General features: G+C 35.6%; 1 protein-coding gene across 1 annotated transcript in view; it reads left to right on the top strand.

Moving 5' to 3' along the window:
• CEP72 (centrosomal protein 72) overlaps positions 1–21,237 on the top strand; it is a 67,278-nt gene that overhangs the window by 29,994 nt on the left and 16,047 nt on the right. The window contains exons 6-7 of the mRNA XM_036745734.1: positions 9,182–9,375; positions 13,092–13,218. Of these exons, the coding sequence (XP_036601629.1) occupies positions 9,182–9,375; positions 13,092–13,218 (321 nt within the window). The remainder of the gene's footprint in view (positions 1–9,181; positions 9,376–13,091; positions 13,219–21,237) is intronic.

Genomic DNA, 21,237 nt, shown 5'->3' with positions numbered 1-21,237 from the left:
TGAGTTTCAGGTGTCTACAGTACATCTAGTTTGAGATGTCTAATAGGCAGTTGGAGATGCAAGACTGGAGACCAGGAGAGAGGTTAGAACTGGATAAATAGATTTGAGAATCATTAGCATAGTGATAGTAAATAAATCCATGGTTGCTGATGAGATCAAGTGAAATAGTATAGAGGAAAATGAGAAAAGAGCCTAGGACAGAGCCCTGTGGGACACTATTAGCTGGCATGAACTGGATGAAGATCCAGCAAAAGAAACTGAGAAGGAACAGTCAGGTAGGTAGAAGAACCAGGATAGAGTAGTGTCATAGGAACCTGGAGAGAAGAGAGTATAAAAGAAAAGAGGGAGACCAGTAATGTCAAAGGCTGCAGAGAAACCAAGAAGAACTGAGGAAAGGCTATTAGATTTGGCAAGTAAGAAATCATTGGTAACCTTGGAGAGAGCTTCAGTTGAGTGATGAGGTTGGAAAACAGATCTTAGGAGTGTTTGGAAGAAAAAGGAAACGGAGACACTGATTGTATTTGATTTTCCAGTGGAAGTTGGTCACAAAAAGGAGGAGACATATGGAGAGGCAGTGGATAGATCATCTGATAGTATTTTGAGGATGGGGAAGACAAAGACATATTTTTAGGAAGTTGGGAAGCAGCTAGCAGACAGGGAGAGATTTAAGATAAGTGGGAGTAGGGATAATAGAGGGAACAATCTTCTGGAGGAGGTGGGACAGAATGGTCAGTGGTTTGTAGAGGGGTTTGCCCTGGCAAGAAGGGCACCCTCTTCACATAAGACAAAGGGAAGGAAGATAGTTGTACAAGGCATCTGAATTATGCGAGATGAGGAGAGAAGAGGAAGCTCTTGGCCAATGGTGATTCAAAAGTGGAATGACTACTTTAGGAGACTGTACCCTTTCACTTGATGATTCCAAGTGTATACTGTTTGTCCACTTGTTCTGATGTGAAAGAGGGGATCTTTAGTAAGTTTTTTGATTGTTCTAATTGTTAGAAGCCAAAATTTACCTCTCTACAACTTCCAGCCATTACTCCTAGTTCTGCTCTTATGTTGACTTGGTTTTAAAAATTCCAGGTTCTTCATGTGATTTTTTTTCTGTTTCTTCATCCCCTACAATAAATGCTGATAGATAAACTGAAATTATCTTCATGGTGGTCTGTATAAATTTTAGTTCTTTAAGCACTAAAAGGAGAGAATACCAAGTGACCAATGAAGCAATGAAATGATGTTTTTTATTGCACTTGTGCCCAAGTTGAAACCAACTTTTCCAATTTTTTTATTTGTCTCTCTAAAAAGAACCCACAAGGCCTCCCTTCTCACCTCCATCTCTCTTCCTTCAAGGCACAGCTCAAATGCTTCCTTCTACATGAAGCTTTTCCTGATCCTCTAAACTGCTGGTATGTTTCCTTTCAACCTTTTCATTCCTCTTAAAACCTCCTGTAGCATCCCCTCCCCCCACCCTCTAAGAATCTTGCCTCATATTTCACTGAAAAAATTGGGGACCAAGAAGAGCAAGTTTATATGAGAACTTAAAATATGGAGACTGAGTTGGTATGGTCAGATGAGTAGATGGAAGACTAAGAATAGTAGCATGGAAAAAGAGGTGTCAAATAGGTGTCAAAGCTACAGTAGGGGCAAGTAGAACGAGATCTTGAAAAGACCATTCAGCAATCAAGAGATTGATGGTAACCTTGGTAATATTGAATAGTGGACTCAGAAGCCGAATCTCAAGGATAAAAGAAATGAGCAGAACATTGAGGGGAGGTGGTGACACGTTGGTATCTAGTGGAGTCCTAGTCCCTTACAAACACCCCAGAAAACTCTTAAACTGAACCAGAAGGAACAATGATAAAACCAAAGAGAAACAGCCATGAGCTCCTTCATTCGGTGTAACACTACAAGTTCAGACTGTAAGAGTCCTTCAGAACTTTCTGAGAAGAGACAAATGAGGATAAGCAGAAGGCAAAGTATACAAGCAAAACAGACCTAGAGCAGGAGAAAACACCAGACTAAAGTTCAGCTCAAGAAACAGAGCTAGACCAGTGCCCAGGTAGTACTCAAGCTGCCCTACCTAATGCACAGGAAGAGATAGGATCAGAGTAACACCTAGTTACTCTGTCCAAGTAGCCCTGCTAATGGAATTGCAGGCAGCGTTTAGGCGGCCCAGGCCAGAAACACAGCAGTAGAAAGGTCCAGATCAATATCTGGGAAAAAAACAACAAACCCTGCACTCTTGCAGAAGGTTGCTACCAATATAATTAACATCTGTTTGTGATCTGCCAGACTCATAGCAAGGGATGGAGCTAATTCTAAGTTCAAGACTTTGTACAAAGGAAAATACAGAGAAGCAGCCAAGGCTAATACACTAAATTGAGTAAGTACAATGCCTATCTATAATCCAGATGTTTCTGCAAAAGGAGGGCCTCCTCTTAACTACCACTTCCAGGACCAAGCAGGACCTACCCTCACCATCCTAGAATATGGAAGGCGGCAAAATATGACCCAAGTACAAAAGCCCAATCCAAAAATTGAAGCAAGAGACACAAAAGAAAATACCAAATGTAATGAAAAATAGGATGAATTGACAGAAGTCCAAGAGAAAAACCCAGAAAAGGGAGTAGCTCCACAACAAGTCTAAGTAAAGATTCATAGAAAATAAAGTCTTCAACAAAAGGACCATGAAAACACATGGAAAAATTTATCAATATGCAAAATATGAAGTAAAAGGGAATGACAGTGAAGAAAAACTGGAAAGAAAAATTAATAGTAAAAATAAGAATAATAAGAGTTACCATTTATGTAGTGCTTTAAGGTTTACAAAGTACTTTACAAATATTATCTCATTTTGTCTTTACAAAAATCTGGGAAGGTAGGTGCTATTATTATCCCTATTTTATAGGCAGGGAAACTGAGGCAGACAGAAGGTAAATGACTTAGCCAGGGTCACACAACTAGTATCTGAGGGCAGATTTGAGCTGAGGTGTAACCACCAGTCTAGCATGTATTCCACTGAACCACCTACCTGCCTCTAAAAGCTGAGAATAGAGGATGGTAAAACTCTAAATTAGAATATCTTAAAATTAATATGAACTAAACTGAAAGCAGTGTCTTTGTGCTACTACAAGAAATATTTAAATTAAAAGGTAGAGGAAAATAGAAGAAAATATATAGTATAAAAACAATTGAACCATAAACCCACAAATTATCAGCATTTCTGTATATTACCAACAAAGACCAGCAGCAAGAGACAGACAAATTCCATTTAAAATAGCTATATGATATAAAATACTTGGGAGTGTACCTGCTGAGACAAACTCAGGAACTATATGAATACAACTACCAAATACTTTTCACACAAATAAAGTCATATCTAAACAAATGGAAAAATGTTAATTGCTTATGGGTAGATTGAGCCAATATAAAAATGACAGTTCCAAATAAATTAATTTTTTCAGTGCCATAACAATCAAACTATCAAAAAATATTATATAGAGCTAGAAAAAAATAATAACAAAATTTACTTGGAAGAACAAAAGGTTAAGGATATCAAGGGAATCAATGAAAAAAAAATATGAGGGTAGGTGGTCTAGCCACACCAGATCTTAAGCTGTATTTAAAGTGGTAATTATCAAAACAGTCTGGTACTGGCTAAGAAATGGAATGGTGGATCAATGAAATAGATTAGGTACAAATTACATTATAGTAAATGACCATAGTAATCTAGTATATGATAAACCCAAAGATCCAGATTTTTGGAATAAAAACTCATTATTTGACAAAGGCTGCTGGGAGAACTGGAAAACTGGCAGAAACTAGATCTAGACCAACATCTCACACTATATATTAGGATAAGGTCAAGATAGGTACATGAGTTACACATAAAGGGTGATACATAAGCAAATTAGGAGAGGATGGAATAGTTTATCTGTCAGATCTATGGATAATGGAAGAATTTAGGACCAAAGAAAATATAAAGAGCATTACAAAGTTGTAGTGTAAAATAGGTAATTTTGATTATATAAAATTAAAAAGTTGTTACACAAACAAAACCAGTGCAACTGAAATTATAAGAAAAGCAGAAAACTGGGGGAAACTTTTCAGCAAGTGTCTGATAAAGGCCTCATTTCTCAAATATATAGAGAACTGAGTCAAATTTATAAAAATACAGGTCATTCTCCAGTTGATAAATGGTCAAAGGATATGAACTGGCAGTTTTCAGACAAAGAAATTAAAGCTATCTATAGTTACGAAAAATGCTCTAAATCACTATTGATTGGAGAAATGTAAATTAAAACAACTCTGAGGTACCACTTCACCTCTATCAGATTGGTTAATATGACAAAAAAGGAAAATGGTGGATGTTGCAGGGGTTGTGGGAAAACTGATGCACTGTTGGTGGACTTGTGAACTGATCCAACCATTCTGGAGAGCAATTTGGAACTATACCCAAAGGGCTATAAAACTGTGCATACCCTTTGATCCAGCAATATTGAATCTATTACTACTAGGTCTTTATTCCAAAGACATCAAATAGGGGATGGGGGTGGGGAAGGATCTATTTGTACAAAAATATTTATAGCTCTTTTTGTGGTGGATAAGAATTGGAAATTAAAGGGATGCTCAACAATTGAGGAATGGCTAAACAATTTGTGGCATATATGATTGTGATGGACTATTATTGTGCTATAAGAAATGACAAGCAGGATGCTTTCAGAAAAACCTGGAAAGATTCACATGAACTAATGCAAAGTGAAGTGAATGGAACGAAGAGAATGTTGTACACAGCATCAGCAATATTGTTCGATGAAAAACTGCGAATGACTTAGCTATTCTCAGCCACCCAGCGATCCAAGACAATCCCAAAGGACTAATGATGAAGCATACTATCCACCTCCAGAGAAAGAACTAACATTGTTTGAATACAAACTGAAGAATACTATTTTTTACTTTCTTTCATTCTTTTTCTTTTGTTTGAGTCTTTTTGTACCAAAATGACTAATAGGGAAATGTTTTACATGATTGTACATGTATAATCTGATTGCTTACCATCTCAGGGAGGAGGGAGGGAGAGAGAGAATTTGGAACTCAGAAATGTAATTGGGGGAAAATTATATGTGTCTGTGTATATGTATATAGACACATATATTAATACATGTATATGTATATACACATATGCACAGATACATTTGTACATATACATACACACACACACACACACACACACACACACACACACACACACACACACGATCGAACCATAAAACAGGTCAAGGAGAGATCATATGAGAATCATCAGACTGCCTGAAAATCACAAAAACAAAAAACCTGAATGCTTTATTTCTAGAAATGATAAACAATAAGCACCCAGGTCTTTTAGAACCAGAGGGCAATATGGAGATAGAAAGATTTTGCTAGTTAACTTTCAAAATGAAAATTCCCAAGAATGTCATAGCCAAAATCCAAGTTAACAAGTCAAAGAAAAATACTGCTAGCAGCTGGGGTGGGACTGGGGTGGAGGGGTGGGGCTGGGAGGGGGGAATTAAAGTACAAAGAAGTTAAAGTTAGAATCATAAAAGACTTGGCAGTGCTCGCTTTCGAGGAGAGCTTGTAACAGTTCTAAAAGGCAAAAGAAAAAGCATTACAACCAAGAATAACCTATTTGACAATTCTGAATATAATCCTATAGGAGAAAAAAGTACACTTTTAATGAAACAGAGGATTTCCAAAAATTCCTGATGGAAAGGCCAAAGTAGAGACTTTGAATTGTGAACCTAGGAACCATGAGGAACATAGAAAGATAAATACTTTTTAATCAATTTGAAGGGACTATGCAATGATAAATTTTTTGCATTCTAAGAATGGAAAAAGAAGCAAATGTCCCCAGAACTCTTCTAGTTACATAGGAAAGTTAAATTCATAGGCAGAATTTTTGCCTGGGAGTGGTTTTGTTTTCTTTTGGTGGTTAGAGAAGGAAAAAGAAATGGGGAGGAATAGAAGGGAACTTATAGTCTCACGTAGCAGGGATGCATGTGATGAAGAGTATATGAGCATGGAAGGAGGTGTCAAGAGAACTTAGCCTTTCATCTGAACAGGAGAGGAAGGTTGGAAACAATACATATACAGAGGTTGATACAGAAATTATTGAAATCAACAGGGAAATAAATAGGGACAAAGAAGAGAAGTTCAAGTGAATGGTAACCACCAGTGTTGTAAGTTAGACCATTTAAGGAGTATTTAAAAGAAAGTAAAAAAAACCTTTGGGAGAGAGATAAGAGGGACAATGGATTGCAAACATCTGTTCAATTATAGATCATTAGTGTTAAGCACACCACTTCTTTGTAAAGGGAGGAGAGGGAGGCTAAGAGAGAAGAAAATAAAAATAAAAGTGGACAGATTAATAGTCATAACCATGAACATTAATGAGATAAATTAACAGCTAAAATAAAATAAAAATAAGTAGACTGAGGCACAAAGTATGATCAAGTTATTAATAAAGCATGAATTTACCAATAAAATAAAATAGAATCTCACCTTCCTGTCTTTTGTAGTTTTGAGGAGTATGGAACAAAGAATAGGATTTCATGAGTAGGGAGCAAGTTATGATTGTTTAAAAGAGCTTAATATCATGAATGATGAAATCAGTATGATTGATTACAGAGCTGAGACATGAGAGACAATATGATTGGTTGGAAATTGGGAATGTGGGGCTAGCAACAACTCCCTTCTTTCCTGCTGTGACTAAGAAATATTTATTGTTTGAATTTGCCTTCAAGGTTAGAGATAGTGGACCAGACTTCTTTGGATAACAATCCAATCCTTGAAGGATAGCTTGGTGGTGTACAGACTCCCTGGTATCCACCAGCATTCTTCAAGGATAACATTTCCTTGAGACAAGAATAAAACTGATTAGCAGAACTGGATTTCAAAACTTAACTCATTATAGGCCAGCTGAATTTCTAAACTAAGTTCAGAGACAAAGAACTATGACTTAGGCAGTAACAGGACAAAATCAATTAATTGCAGATAGGATCAATTTAAAAAAGAATCAGTCTGATTATTTCATAACCCATTAAATGGAAAAGAATAGCAGCATATATTAGAAAGAAGAATCCAGTAATATGCTATTTGTAAGAAATACTCTTGAAACATAAAGATTGATTTATAACCTGGGACAAAATCTGTTATGCTTCAGGTCAGCTCAAAACAGGGCTAACAATCTTGATTTCAAAAGAGAGTAACAGTAACAAGACACATGATAATGAGAGATTTTATACTTAAAGACACCATAAATAATAATACAAATACTAAATGTTTGTGTACCAAATAATCCATTTAGACCAAGAAAATCTAGTAACTACTACTACAATTACCAGAAGAAAAAAATAGTTAATTACCTGAATAGAACTTTAGCAAAGTTGGAGATGATAGACCTCTGGTGATCACTAATATGAGAACAGACATATATCTGAACTCTACAAAAATTGACCATATAGAAGTAGTATGACCTGACAGAAACCCAAATGATAAACCCAGACAAAGAGAATAAGACCATAATTAGTCCAAACAAAGCCTTACAGAAAATAAAGTCTTTGCCATGAGGACTACAGAAATGATTTTTTTAGGTCTGAAAGGGACACATTGAGGTACCCCACTAGCATAAATTTTCTTTCTGTGTTTGCATACAATTCAGTTAACTTGGCTTTCAAGTATGTATAGTCCATGTTAATAAAATGATAAAAACCACCCAATTATATTGATAGATGCTGAAAAGGCTTTTGACAAAACTATGTTTAAAAAAAAGCACTAGAAATGTTCATAGCCTAGAAAGTATAGACATAATATGGTAAGATGTATCTATCAAAACCCAGAGCTCCATATAATGGAGAAAGGTTAAAGGTCTGTACAGTAAGATTCAAATAAAACAATAATGTTTATTGTCAGCACTGTTATTTTACATAGTTCTAGAAATACTTTCTGTATCAATAATACTAGAAAAAAGCCAGAAGTAGTAGGACTCAGTATTTGAACCCAGATTATATTTGATCTTATGGATATCTTAATAAACTGGGTTTATTAAGGGGAATAAGAGGGTCAGACTTGTACTTAGGAAGATCACTGGCAGCTATATGGAGTATGGACTGGAGTTTGTGAGCAACTCTAGATGCTACTATGTGCAAAAGACATTGTGCTGATTATTTCAAGTCCCAGGTTATCCTGAGCACCCCACATTTTGAAGCCTTTACTTATTGGATAGATACCAGTTAATACACAAATGAAAAGTGAAGTGAATAAGAACTTCACATTGCCCAGAATATGGCATAAATTTGGATGGGTAGGTCATCAAGATAGTTTACCAGGACTTGTATCTTGAAATAGCTCAGCGATTAAACACTGAGCCAGGCCACAGTTAAATAGGAAGAAGAGAACAAATTGAAAATTGTACAGTGGTTTCAATTATCCCAAACTTAATACCAACATAAAACCTCTTTTAAATACTAGTGATACAGGTACAGCTAGCTGGTGCAGTAGATAGAGCACCAGCCCAAGAGTCAGGAGGACCAGAGTTCAAATCTGGCCTCAGACACTGACTAGCTTTTTGACCCTGGAAATTCACTTAACCCTGATTGCCTCCAAAAAATAATAATAGTGATGCAACATAGCTGTCAATCATGAAAGACCACAATCTCAAAAGATCTTTGTTGACCCACAGGGTAATAGAGGTCCATGGTAGTTGTAAGTAGGCTGAAATACATTGCCAACTATGATTTTCAGAGAAATAGCATGAAAGACATTATTAAGGACATAAAACTGGAATAAGCAGTGAGTTTGTTGTGAAATTAGAATGAGGGATAACAGATGGATATCCAGAGTACTGTATTAGATACCTATAAAATGTTTTTTTTAAATCCTCTAATGTTTTGGTCAGATCCTCTTTGGAAAATTTAAGAGGAACATAAATAAGAATCATAGAATGAGCAGATGTGGGTACACTGCATTCTGCATTGATAGAATAACCATAACAATGTTATCATACACTGTTATAAGTGATGCTATATAAAATTTAGAATTCTCTATGCCATATTTCATTTGTAGTAGAATTGTAAAGAAAGTACCTTGAAATATTTAAAATATATTTGTGATATTATCTTTTATTCTTAAATAATATTGCTCTCAGGTCAGGCAAGACATGTTTTGTCTTCTGTGCAAACATCTGTATCCAATCAAGAAAATTCATCAATCATGAGTGAAAAAATTAATCATTTAATTTTAGAAAACAAAGCCTTACAAAATCTTGCTGAACAGGAACAGCAGTACAATATAAGGATTAATGGGCTGATGTTGGAGTTAAACAACACACTTCAGGAGATGGTGAGCCATGAATGTTAATTCTTAGATGTGTTGGGTGGGGAATTGGATACATTAATAGAAGAAAAATTAATAGAAGAATAATATCACAGGAAGTAATAATCCTATTGTTCTCTTTCCAAGTCTGACTACATTGAAGTACAAACAGGCTTTAACTTATGAAAGGGTTATATTTGAAAAGTTTGCTTAAGTTAGTTTGTATAACTTGGAACACATTTCTCCAAAGATACAATATTATAAATTGTAGTGAGTTTCCCAGGTCAATATACAAAAGCTTGCTTATTAGTTCATGTTCTACCTGAAGTATATTTATATAATGGTACTATTTCAACCATAACTAACTACTATTTCCACCATAGTTTCTGTGGGAAAATATATCCCATCTCCCAAAGGATTCCAGATATTGATTTCCTTCCTTCTCAGTGATTTCCTGGAAGAGCTGTGGGGAGAAAGAACTTCTTTGTGGGTGGCAGAGAAATACAGTAAATACTGCTAGGCACTAATAACTTAACTTTGCATATCTGCAAAAGAAGACCATTTTTCTGAATCCGTACGACTGCATGGAGTTAACACTTCTTCATAACTTTGTTAAAGAAGTTAATTTTCTAGGTCAGTTACTGTTAAGGTGCTCTGAATTAGAGAAAAAGCTTAATTAAACTCATAATAGGTAGTTCTGGATGAAGGATAGTCATGTGTCCCAGTGTGAGCTTTTCAGTAGCAACTAGGGTCTAATAATATGAAAGTAATTGTTTTTTGAACATACTGAATTAAGTGGCTTTTCCTGAAAATTTACAGCCTAGTTAGTGATTTAATCTAGCTAGTCCTTGGTACCTGGTCCTTCAGGTACCAGAAACCTCCAGGAGCCCTTGGGATCTTATGCTCCAGTCCACTTTAAATCTTGCAAGTCTACAATCTGTTCTAATTCCCTCTCAAAAAAGTCAAACTTATTCATAATTTAATAAGAGCCATTACAATAGCCAGATAATGAATGGACTTGTATTCTCTAGAACACAGGGAGTCTGATAAGCCTTTGAACTTCCTTCTTAGTCTGTAGAAAAGCAAGTGTCAATAGCTTGTTGTGGATCATATCTGGAGTCATCTGGGTTTTCTTCATGCAGTGTATAACTAAACACTTAAGTGGATGGGAAGGACCCTGAATTTTATTTAGTCAGATCTTCCATCCCTTGTCTGTCACATGAGCCACCATCCATTTTAAGACTTCTGTTACCGTGGCCTCATCCAGCACAGTTAGCCAATGTACTTTCAATATAAAGGTGTGTGTTAATGTGCTCATAAGTGAGGACTCTTAGGTCTCTGCCCACTAGAGTGTGGCAGCACGAAAGAAGGTTCAGATATGGGGGGAAATGATGGAAGTTTATTGAACTCCTTCCCAGGTAAAAACAAACAGTCCCTTACTGGTTTGAGCCACAGGGATGGAGAAAAAAGGCGAGATCCATAATTCCACCCTATTCTAGCTGGACAAGATGAGGAACAGATGCAGCAATTGGAATAGCTCCTTTATTCAATTCTTAGTAAACTGCTATTAATCACTAGGGACATCTACTTTCACTGGCCACATAGGGTAATTAAACATAATTGTGCATAATAGACGACTCCAGTCTCTATCTCTGTTACTAGGGAGGTACTAGTTGGGACCCACTAGCACCATTACTCATATATAACTGAAATTATTTAATTTTAACCATAAGAGGTAGTTTAGACAGCCCCAAGGATTTTCATTTAGCCCTACCAGAATAATAACTAGCAAAGGGATTACTACGGCAGAGAGAGTATTGCCCAGGTTAAAGATAATGGATACATAATTTTAACAGAAAACAGGTCTGTGGCTCCCAAGTGCCTAAAAGGTAAAGTCAAGGCAAGGTCAGAATAGAGTGTTTCAGTATATAAGGAAAATTTTGAATCTAAGCAGATGAACCAGAGTCAGAGCTGACCTTTGGACAGAGATCTATCTCTGGACAAGTATTGGCTCCCAAGAACTCCATGCCCTAAATACACTCCCCCAATCATCCACCACAACTGAGGCCCATATGGGGAGTCTTCTACCTAGGGTATTCCTTTCTCAGTGCTTTGTCTCCCCAAACCCATGGTAGAAATTGGAGTACGCCTATGAAGTCGTTGAGCAGCCCTAGTAGAATTGTAACATGGCGAATACTCACCCTTATATATTTCATGCTTTCCATTTTCTTACCACAGTAACTTGGACATATGACCTCCTGGTCCCCCAGGGGTCCTACAGTTAAATAATCCAAGTTGTAGTGGAACTAGATTCACCAATAGGAAAATTCATTCTGACAGTCCCTTAAGTCTGGATGCAAACAGCCAGGTAGAGTAGAGGCTTTCAGGAAAATCTGAAGTTTTGACGGGAAGGGTAGAAGGATCCTTGCCGTCTTGCTCCTAGATATCCTAATATAATTTTATCAATACCTTTGCATTTATTAAACATGAGAAAGTGTGTCATCACTCTCTGCCATCCTAACATGGTGGTAGGCCTTGTACTTCCTCCCATTAAGTGCAGAGAGTTTGTGAGAATGAATAGTCCTGCTTATCTGAACAGCTGCTGGATCTACCCCAGTCTGCAGTCACTCAGATCTCACTAACTGACCCAGATTTTTCTGGTGATCTGAGTAAAGACCTGTAGATAGTGCCTGGAGCCAGTCTAGGGGAGGGAGATTTTAGGAGGGGTTGTGTACCCAGAAGTTATGAACTATTGTACTGGAAGCAGGCTGGCCATAAGGAATAGGGAGAGGCAGAGGAAATAGGGATCATAAATGCAATCCACCAAATCCATCTCTTTTAAAAATGTTACTCTTTTCCCTGCTTTCCTTCCTACATTAAAAAAATTGATCATGAGGCCATAATAAAATATTGTTTAAAAAAAGAACAACAAACAAAACCTAAAAACTGTCTATTCACAGCGCCAAATATTATGTGGGATAACCTAAATTTAGCTTAGACCAGAGGTTCAAGGTTTTGTTTGTGTTTGCTTAAAACGCAGTAGACCATAATGGACCGTAAAATCCAATTAAATATTCAGAATTGAAATTTATGAACATATAATGCAAGAATTTTAAAAATGTATATAAAACATAACTCCTGTTCTGCAGTACTTAACTGAAGGAAGTCCTCGCCAGCAGTTGAAACTCCAAAAAATATTATTTTTGAGACCTGCTCAGATTCCTGACCAGTTGTTTTATAATTCTTACTCGGCTTGCAGAGCATCAGGAGCGCTAGGCACTCATATTGTCACACTCAGCAATAGCACATATCGTGGATGGTAACCTGGAAAGAGCCTTGACCTAGATGTTTTTATCAGTGACTTGAATGAAGGCATGAGTAGCATGTCAGTCAAATTTATCTTGTTTACAAAATGCTTTATGCTCATTAACTTTTGACATTCAAATGTTTATTATGTTTGAATACAGGTCTTATGTCTTACTTAGTAGAGTTCCTTGAAGGCAGTGACTATCATTTCATTTTGGTAATGCATTATATGGAGAATTGTATGAATACCTGTATTATCAGAAATTCTGAAAAGACATTAGATTCAGAAATTATAATACTTACATTGTTACTAATACCTAAGGGTTAGTCCAGGGCTTCTTAAACTTTTTCCACTTGCAACCCCATCACAAGCCACAGTTTAAGAAGCAGTGATAGTCAATTTTGTTTTTCTTATCTCCGTATTTTTATGCCATTAGGATACCTTGAAACAACAATTAAGCAAGTCGCTGGAAGAAAACAACAGTTTAAAATCACGTTTGTTAAATATGGAACAAGATACCAAACAGGGAGATTCTTCAGCTGTATTAACTGTGCAGATTAATGGTGAGTTCAAAATTCATTCAGTTATATAATCTTTAATAAATTGGTATTTCAGTATTTAATCATAGGTAAGAGTAAATACTAAAATAATAAAAACTATATATTATACTAACACACACATTTGAGAAAAACCATACCTTGAAATTATACAGCAAGAGAAATAAGAAACAGCCCATAAACATGATCTGCCTGATGACATTTTTAATTGTGTCTGTAAGTATATACTATTAATCAAGACAATACCAGGGCATTTAGCTCTGTTGAAGGAAAGATGTAAATGGTATAACTGAACATGAGTGTTCAAAAGCAGGCAAAAAAAATTAAAATAAAAAAGGGGAAAGGAGAGATCAAAGTGAGGAAATGAGAGATTATTTTATTTTTTTTCTTCTTTTAAAAATTTTTATTTTTCCCAGTTATACGTAAAAACAATTTTTAATCTTTGTCTTTTACAATTTTGAGTTGCAGATTTTCTCCCACTTTCCTCCCACTTTCCTCCCTCTCATCTCATTGAGAAGGCAAGCAGTTTGATAAAGGTTGTGCATGTGTAGTCAAAGAAAACACAGACCAAAAAACCCAAGAAAAATATAGAAATTTAAAAAACAGTATGTTTTGATCTGCATTCAGATTCCATCAGTTCTTTCTCTGGAGGTGTATAGCATTTTTCATAATGTGCCCTACAGAATTGTGTTGGATCTTTGTATTACTGAGAATAGCTATGACATTCACAGTTGATCATTGGGCAGTATTCCTGTTACTGTACAATGTTCTCCTGGTTCTGCTCACTTTACTTTTCATCAGTTCATGTAAATCTTTCTAGGTTTTTCTGGAAGTATCCTGTTCATAGTTTCTTACAGCACGATAGTATTCCATCTTAGTTATATACCACAGTTTGGTCAGCCATTCCCCACTTGATGGGCATCCACTCAATTTCCAGTTCTTTGCTACCATAAAAAAGAGCTGCTATAAATATTTTTGTACATATAGGTCCTTTTGCCTTTTTTAAAAAAATCTCTTTGAATTACAAATCTAGTAGTGGTATATTGCTAGATCAGAGAGTATGCAGTTTTACACTTCTTTGAGCATAGTTCCAAATTGCTCTCCAGAATGGTTGGATCAGTTCACAAGTCCACCAACAGTACATTAGTGTCCCAGTTTTCCCACATCCCCTCCAACATTTGTCATTTGCCTTTTCTGTCATATTAGCTAATATGATAGGTGTGACGTGGTACCTCAGAGTTATTTCAGTTTGCATTTCCCTAATCAATAGTTATTTAGAGCATTTTCCATGTAACTACAGAAAGTTTTGATTTCTTCTTCTGAAAACTGCCTGTTCATATCCTTTGACTGTTTATCAGTTGGGGAATGATTTGTCTTCATATAAATTTGACTTAGTTCTCTATATATTTGAAGGATAAAGCCTTTATCAGAGAAACTTGCTATCAAATATTTTCCCCAGTTTTCTGCTTTCCTTTTAATCTGGGGTGTGTTTGTTTTGTTTGTGCAAAACTTTTTTATTTTAATGTAATCAAAGTTATCCATTTTATATCCTGAAATGCTCTCTATCTCTTGTTTAGCAAATTTTTCCCTTATCCACACTCCCCTAATTTGCTTATGGTCCATCCTTTGTGTTGAAATCAGGTACCCATTTTGACAGTATCTTGGTGTATGGTATGAGGTATTGTTCTATATGTAGTTTTAGTCAAACTGCTTTTCAGATTTCCCAGAAGTTTTTATCAAATGATGAGTTTGAGTTTTTGTCCCAGAAGTTTGGATCTTTGTATTTATCAAACAAAGATTACTATGGTCATTTCCTACTGTGTATTGTGTACCTAATCTATTCCACTGATCCACCACTGTATTTCTTAGCCAGTATCAAATTGTTTTGATGATTACCACTTTGTAATACAATTTGAGATCTGGTGTAGCTAGACCACCTTCCTTCACATTTTTCCCCTTAATTCTCTTGACATTCTTGACCTTTTTATTCTTCCAAATGATCTCTTTTTTTTTCTGCCAAGCACTTTCCCTAAGTTTGCTGAAAAGCTGTTTTCTGAATATCCACACTGTGTATTCACCCCCAATGACTGTGGGAATTTTAACAGAGAAAATTGGGGAAAACTGTTACCATTTCTAGCTACCTTAAACCAGAATTTGGTTAAAATATAGTTAACTGCTGTTTTGAAATTTCATTGGTTAGTTCAACATTGTCCATGATACATTTGTATATTGAAATTGGTTAAAAAAAAAAAGAGAGAGAGAGAGAACAAGACCAGAATTAATGTCTTTCTTTCTCCAGTGACCTTGTGATTCATCTTTTGAAAAGTAGAAGTACAAAAGGATTAAATCAATTGGATCTATCATTCATCAATTTGTCTTAATTTTCCTTTGAACCTACTTATACTTGGGGGCCATTAACCTGTTGAAATAATCAGCTTAATAAATTTATGGCTACCAACATATATTTTGACTTGTCTCAAAATGTCTCCTTTCACAAGATTCACTGATTCCTTTTAAATTCTGATATTCCCATATTTGTTAAATAAGTTTATGTTCACCTAACCACATCATTCATATTTTGTAGACATTGGTCATATACCTCTTCTGGTCATTATCTTTGCAGAAAGAAGTGCCTTAACCTCTCTTTGTCTTATTAGTTCTCCTACCCTTTGCTTATTTTAATCACCCTTTCCTGGACCACCTCCATACCCATGTTATTTTTCTTGATCTATGAATACCAGAACTATACGCACTCTTCCAGGTCCAACTACATCAAGGTTTTAGAGAAGGGTAAAATAATATTTTCTCTTTTCTTCCTAAACTCTTTTTGATAATGTTCAACATTTGTTGATGTTTTGGTTGTAGTAGTACTTTATCTTCAGAGCAGTTTATAATGATTCCTTTATCCCTTTTCTGGATCTTAACTGACAGCCTAGACCACACTCTCATATAAATATGGTTTAGATTTATTTTTTCTAAATATAACTATCTATGGTTGCATTTAAACTCATCTGCCAATTCTTCTGCATATTTTTTTATTTTTAAGAACCATTTGTTTAATTATGGTTTTCAACATTCATTTCCACAAGATTTTGAGTTCCAAATTTCCTCCCCATCTCTCTCCTCCCCCCACCCCAAGATGGCATGCATTCTGGTTACCTCTTTCTCCAGGATACCCTCCCATCTGTGGTAGAAGATTCTCCCCCCATCCTCTTCTCCCTTACTTTCTTGTAGGGCAAGAGAGATTTCTGTACCCCATTGTCTGTATATTTTATTTCCCAGTTGCATGTAAAAACAATTTAAAAACATTTGTTTTTAAAACTTTGAATTCTGGATTCTCTCTCTTCTTCCCTCCCTACCCACCCTCATTGAGAAGGCAAGCAATTAAGTATAGGTTATACGTGTGTCATTATGCAAAACACTTCCATAATAGTCATGTTGTGAAAGACTAACTATATTTCCCTCCATCCTGTCCTGCCTCCCACTTACTGTATTTTCTCCTTTGACCTTGTCCTTTACAAAACTCTTTGCTTCTGACTACCCCTCCCCCAGTCTGCCCTCCCTTCTGTCATCCCCCCCTTTAGCCCTTTCCCCCTGTCTTTCATATAAGGTAAGATATCCAATTGAGTGTGTATGTTATTCCCTCCTTAAGCCAAATCTGATTGAGAATAAGATTCACTCATTCCCTTTCACCTCCCCACTCTTCCCCTCCATTATAAGTTTTTTCTTGCCTCTTTTATGTGAGATAATTCACTCCATTCTATCTCTTCCTTTCTCCTTCTCTCAATATATTCCTCTCTCACTCCTTAATTTTATTTTTAAGATATCAACCCTTCATATTCAACTCATCCTGTGCCCTCAGTCTATATATATACATATATATATGTATATATATGTATATATATGTATGTATGTATATATATTTATGTATGTATATGTATGTATATTCCCTTCAACTACCCTAATACTGAGAAAGGTCTCATGAGTTACAGATATTGTCTTTCCATGTAGGAATGTAAACAGTTCAACTTTAATAAGTACCTTATGATTTCTCTTTCCTGTTTACCTTTTCATGCTTTTCTTGATTCTTATATTTGCAAGTCAAATTTTCTATTCAGCTTTGGTCTTTTCATCAAGAGTATTTGAAGGTATTCTATTTCATTGAATGTCTATTTTTCCCCTGAAGTATTGTACTCAGTTTTGCTGGGTAGGTGATACTTGATTTAATCCTAGCTCCTTTGACCTCCAGAATATCGTATGTCAAACCCTTCAATTCCTTAATGTGGAAGCTGCTAGATCTTGTGTTATCCTGATTGTGTTTCCACAGTACTTGAATTGTTTCTTTCTGGCTGCTTACAATATTTTCTCCTTGACCTAGGAACTCTAGAATTTGGCTACAATATTCCTAGGAGTTTTCCTTTTGGGATCTTTTTCAAGAGGCTATTTGTAGATTCTTTCAGTTTCTATTTTACCCTCTGGTTCTAGAATATCAGGGCAGTTTTCCTTGAAATTTCTTGAAAGGTGATGTTTAGGGTTTTTTTTTTTTTTTGATCGTGGCTTTCAGATAGTCCAATAATTTTTAATTATCTCTCCTGGATCTATTTTCCGGGTCAGTGGTTTTTCTAATTAGATATTTCATGTTGTCTTCCATTTTTTTCATTCTTTTGGTTCTGTTTTATAATTTCTTGATTTCTCATAAAGTCGTTAGTTTCCATTTGCTCCATTCTAATTTTTAAGGAATTATTTTCTTCAGTGAGCTTTTGGACCTCCTTTTCCATTTGGCCATTTCTGCTTTTTAAGGCAATCTTCTCCTCACTGACTTTTTGGACTCTTTTGCCATTTAGGTTAGTCTATTTTTAAGGTCTTATTTTCTTCAGTATTTTTTGGGTCTCTTTTAGGAAGCTGTTGATTCATTTTTCATGATTTTCTTGCATCACTCATTTCTTTTCCCAATTTTTCTTCTACTTCTCTTACTTGATTTTCAAAATCCTTTTCAATCTCTTCCATGGCCTGTGACCAATTCATGTTTTTCTTGGAGGTTTTGGATGTAGGATCTTTGACTTTGTTGTCTTCTTCTGAGTGTATGTTTTGATCTTCCTTGTCACTAAAGTAAGATTCTGTAGTCTGAGTTCTTTTCTGCTGTCTGCTCATTTTCCCAGGCAATTACTTGACTTTTGAGCTCTTTGCCAAGGTATGACTCGGCTTCCAGGGTGGAGAGTGCTCTATCCCAAGCTTTGGGGTTTTTGTGCAGATGTTTTCAGAGCTACTTATAGGTACCTGTAACCTTTCAGTTCTTCTGAGGTGCTATAATCCAAGGAGAGCTGTTTACTTCTTTCCTGGCCTGTGCTTTGGTCTATGAGTAACCTCAAGCACTCTTCTCTGCCCTGGACCTGGATCTTTCACTGTTGTTGCAAATAATTTATGTACTCATATAATTAATTTTTCCTAGAATGTTAATTAGAATTTTAAGTCCATCTGTTCCTTTTTTTTTTACTTTGTGGATTAATTTATGGCTTGTTCAATTTATTTCTAAGATTTAGGTTATTTAAATTATTTTTCTGATCATTTGGGCACTGCATGTATTTGTAAATATTCATCCATTTTACTAAATTGATTTCTAGTGGCATATAATTAATTGGGCAACACATTTTTTGATGATTTCCTTTATTGCTTCTTCATTTAAGAGTTCTTTGTTTCTTTTTATTTTGGCAATTTGATTTGGTTTTTTGCTCTTTTAAAAAAAGTCAGATTAACAAGTGGTTTGTCTATAACTACCCCCCGCCAACCAAAAAAAACCCACTAGCTTTTTAGTTTTATTTAGCATTCCAATAGATTTTAGCCAGGTTCAGCTTTATATTTCTCATTTGAATTTCTCATTTGATATTTGTTTTTATATATAGTTAGTTGAGGTTGTTTGATTTGTTGCTTTTCATGACTTTTTGGTTTGTTTTTGTGTTTTATGGAATGTGTGTGGGTGTGTTTGTGTGTGTGTGTTTAGCTATATATCTAGTTCATTGATGCACTCTTTCTCTGTTTTGTTAAATAAAGTATTCACAGAGATAAACTCTGGCCAGAGAAGTGAGAAGAGAGGGGAGAGGTTGCATCTGTTAAATTTCAGTTGTCTTACCATTGGTCTTTTGGGAGCCCTTTTCAGATATCTGTTGGGGTGAAGGTGGGAGAGCTGGGCTCCTACAACTTTTCATGTTCCCATTTTAACTGGAAGTTGCCCCATACAGTATAACCAAATCCAAAAAATCATAAAATTTTACTGTAACACTGTTTAGCAGATTATCAATTTATAACATTGATATCCTTCCTTTGGAACTAATTATCCCATGTAATGTAATTTCGTTTAATGTGTATTCAGAACTAGATAATGTTTTCATTTACAGTAGTTACACTCTTCAGGCTACTGAATCTTAGGGTACATGTAATTGAAATCCTGAGAGATATTATTTCTTAGTTGAATCTATTTTTAATGTTTACCCAGATTTTTTTTGTTATCAGAATATAACTATATAGTTTAAGTAGTTCTTAGAAGATGCATTTGAGTTGTCATTTGCAGCAAAAAATTGGTTGTGATAAAAGCAAGGACAAAGTCAAGACTTCAGTTCTAGTTCTGGCTTTGGCTAAAGTGACAAATAATTTACCATACATCTCTGGACCATGGTTTCTTTTATTTATGAAATATGGGTTAACCTAGATTTCTAAGGTGCCTTCCAGCTTCTAAGATTAAATGATTTCTAATCAGAATATATTAATCTAAAATATATATATTAGTCTAAATAATTCCTCTGATATACTCCCCAAATTATAGTATAGCTTACAATAGTAGCTCTTCTGGTCATGATCATTTCTTCTGCCTGGAGTTTCTGCCCCAACTTTTTATGAGCCATGAACCCATCAAGGCTTACCTTTGGAGCTTTGTAGATCCCTTGATTAGTGGGTTTTTTAAAAAAAATGATAATGCTGTTTTTTCCTCTTATAAGTATTGGTATAAAAAGATCTTTTCTTCCAACTACTTAAACCCTCAAACTGCTATTCATTAAGGAAGAAAATCACTTTTTGTTTCTCCCTTAATCCAGTGAATATGTCCTCTATGAAGATCAAAATTTGTTTCCATTGTCATAGCAACCAGCTGCTGTTACCATTTCTACCATATTTCCTATGTTTATTGGGAAGGGCATATTTCATAACTTCTCCATTTCACACCTGCCAAGTTCAACTTAATCCCAACTATGTTGGGTTCATTTGCTGACTAAAGTAATGCTTCTAATTTTTTTCCCCACTCTCATGTCTATAGTTTAATTTCTGTAAGAATTATTTATTTAAAACACAATGGGGACTTGTTTCCTAAGCACTAACTCACAAAATGGCCTTGTGCTAATAGAACTTATTAATTAAAAAAAAACTAGTATATTTTTATACAAGGCGTACATAACCTGACAGATTTTTAAAGTTACAGTTATACACTTTTTTCCATGCTTCCTCAATTGTGATTGGTAGATTATCAGGTGTTATTTCTACTTTACGAAAGCATGTTGCCTTTTCTTTAATAGGTCGTATTCGAAGTATTCAGAGATAGGAATAGGAATAGGGAAAGGGACTGTACTTGTAATTTCATTGGTAGAAAGAACTTCTAGGTGAAGGAACTCCCTCTATTTTCTTGGCAGCCTGTAATCTTAGAGAATTTCCTAAAGCACTTGGGGGTTAGGGGAGAGTTGCTCAAGATCCCATAGCCATTACATGTTAAAGGTAGGACTTGAACCCTTCCCGGTTCTAAAGCTGTCTCTCTATTCAGCTTACCATGCTTCTTCCTCTCCCTTCAGAGATATTAACTTTGATTGTAAACTTCACCTTGCTCAGTATGAAAAACTCACTTCTTATAAATTCCCAAAATCTCCCCTTGAATCCCTCTTATAGATGAAAATCTTCCTTTCCACCCTTATCTGACTGTACTCCTTGCCATGCACACCCTGCATTCTAGCCAGAATGAACTCAACATTTCATCTTCTACCTCTGTGC

This window comes from Trichosurus vulpecula, chromosome 1 (assembly GCF_011100635.1).
Source record: "Trichosurus vulpecula isolate mTriVul1 chromosome 1, mTriVul1.pri, whole genome shotgun sequence".
NCBI classification, from domain to species: domain Eukaryota; kingdom Metazoa; phylum Chordata; class Mammalia; order Diprotodontia; family Phalangeridae; genus Trichosurus; species Trichosurus vulpecula.
The sequence above is the reverse complement of the archived record's forward strand: the minus strand, read 5'-3'. Positions and strand labels throughout refer to the sequence as shown.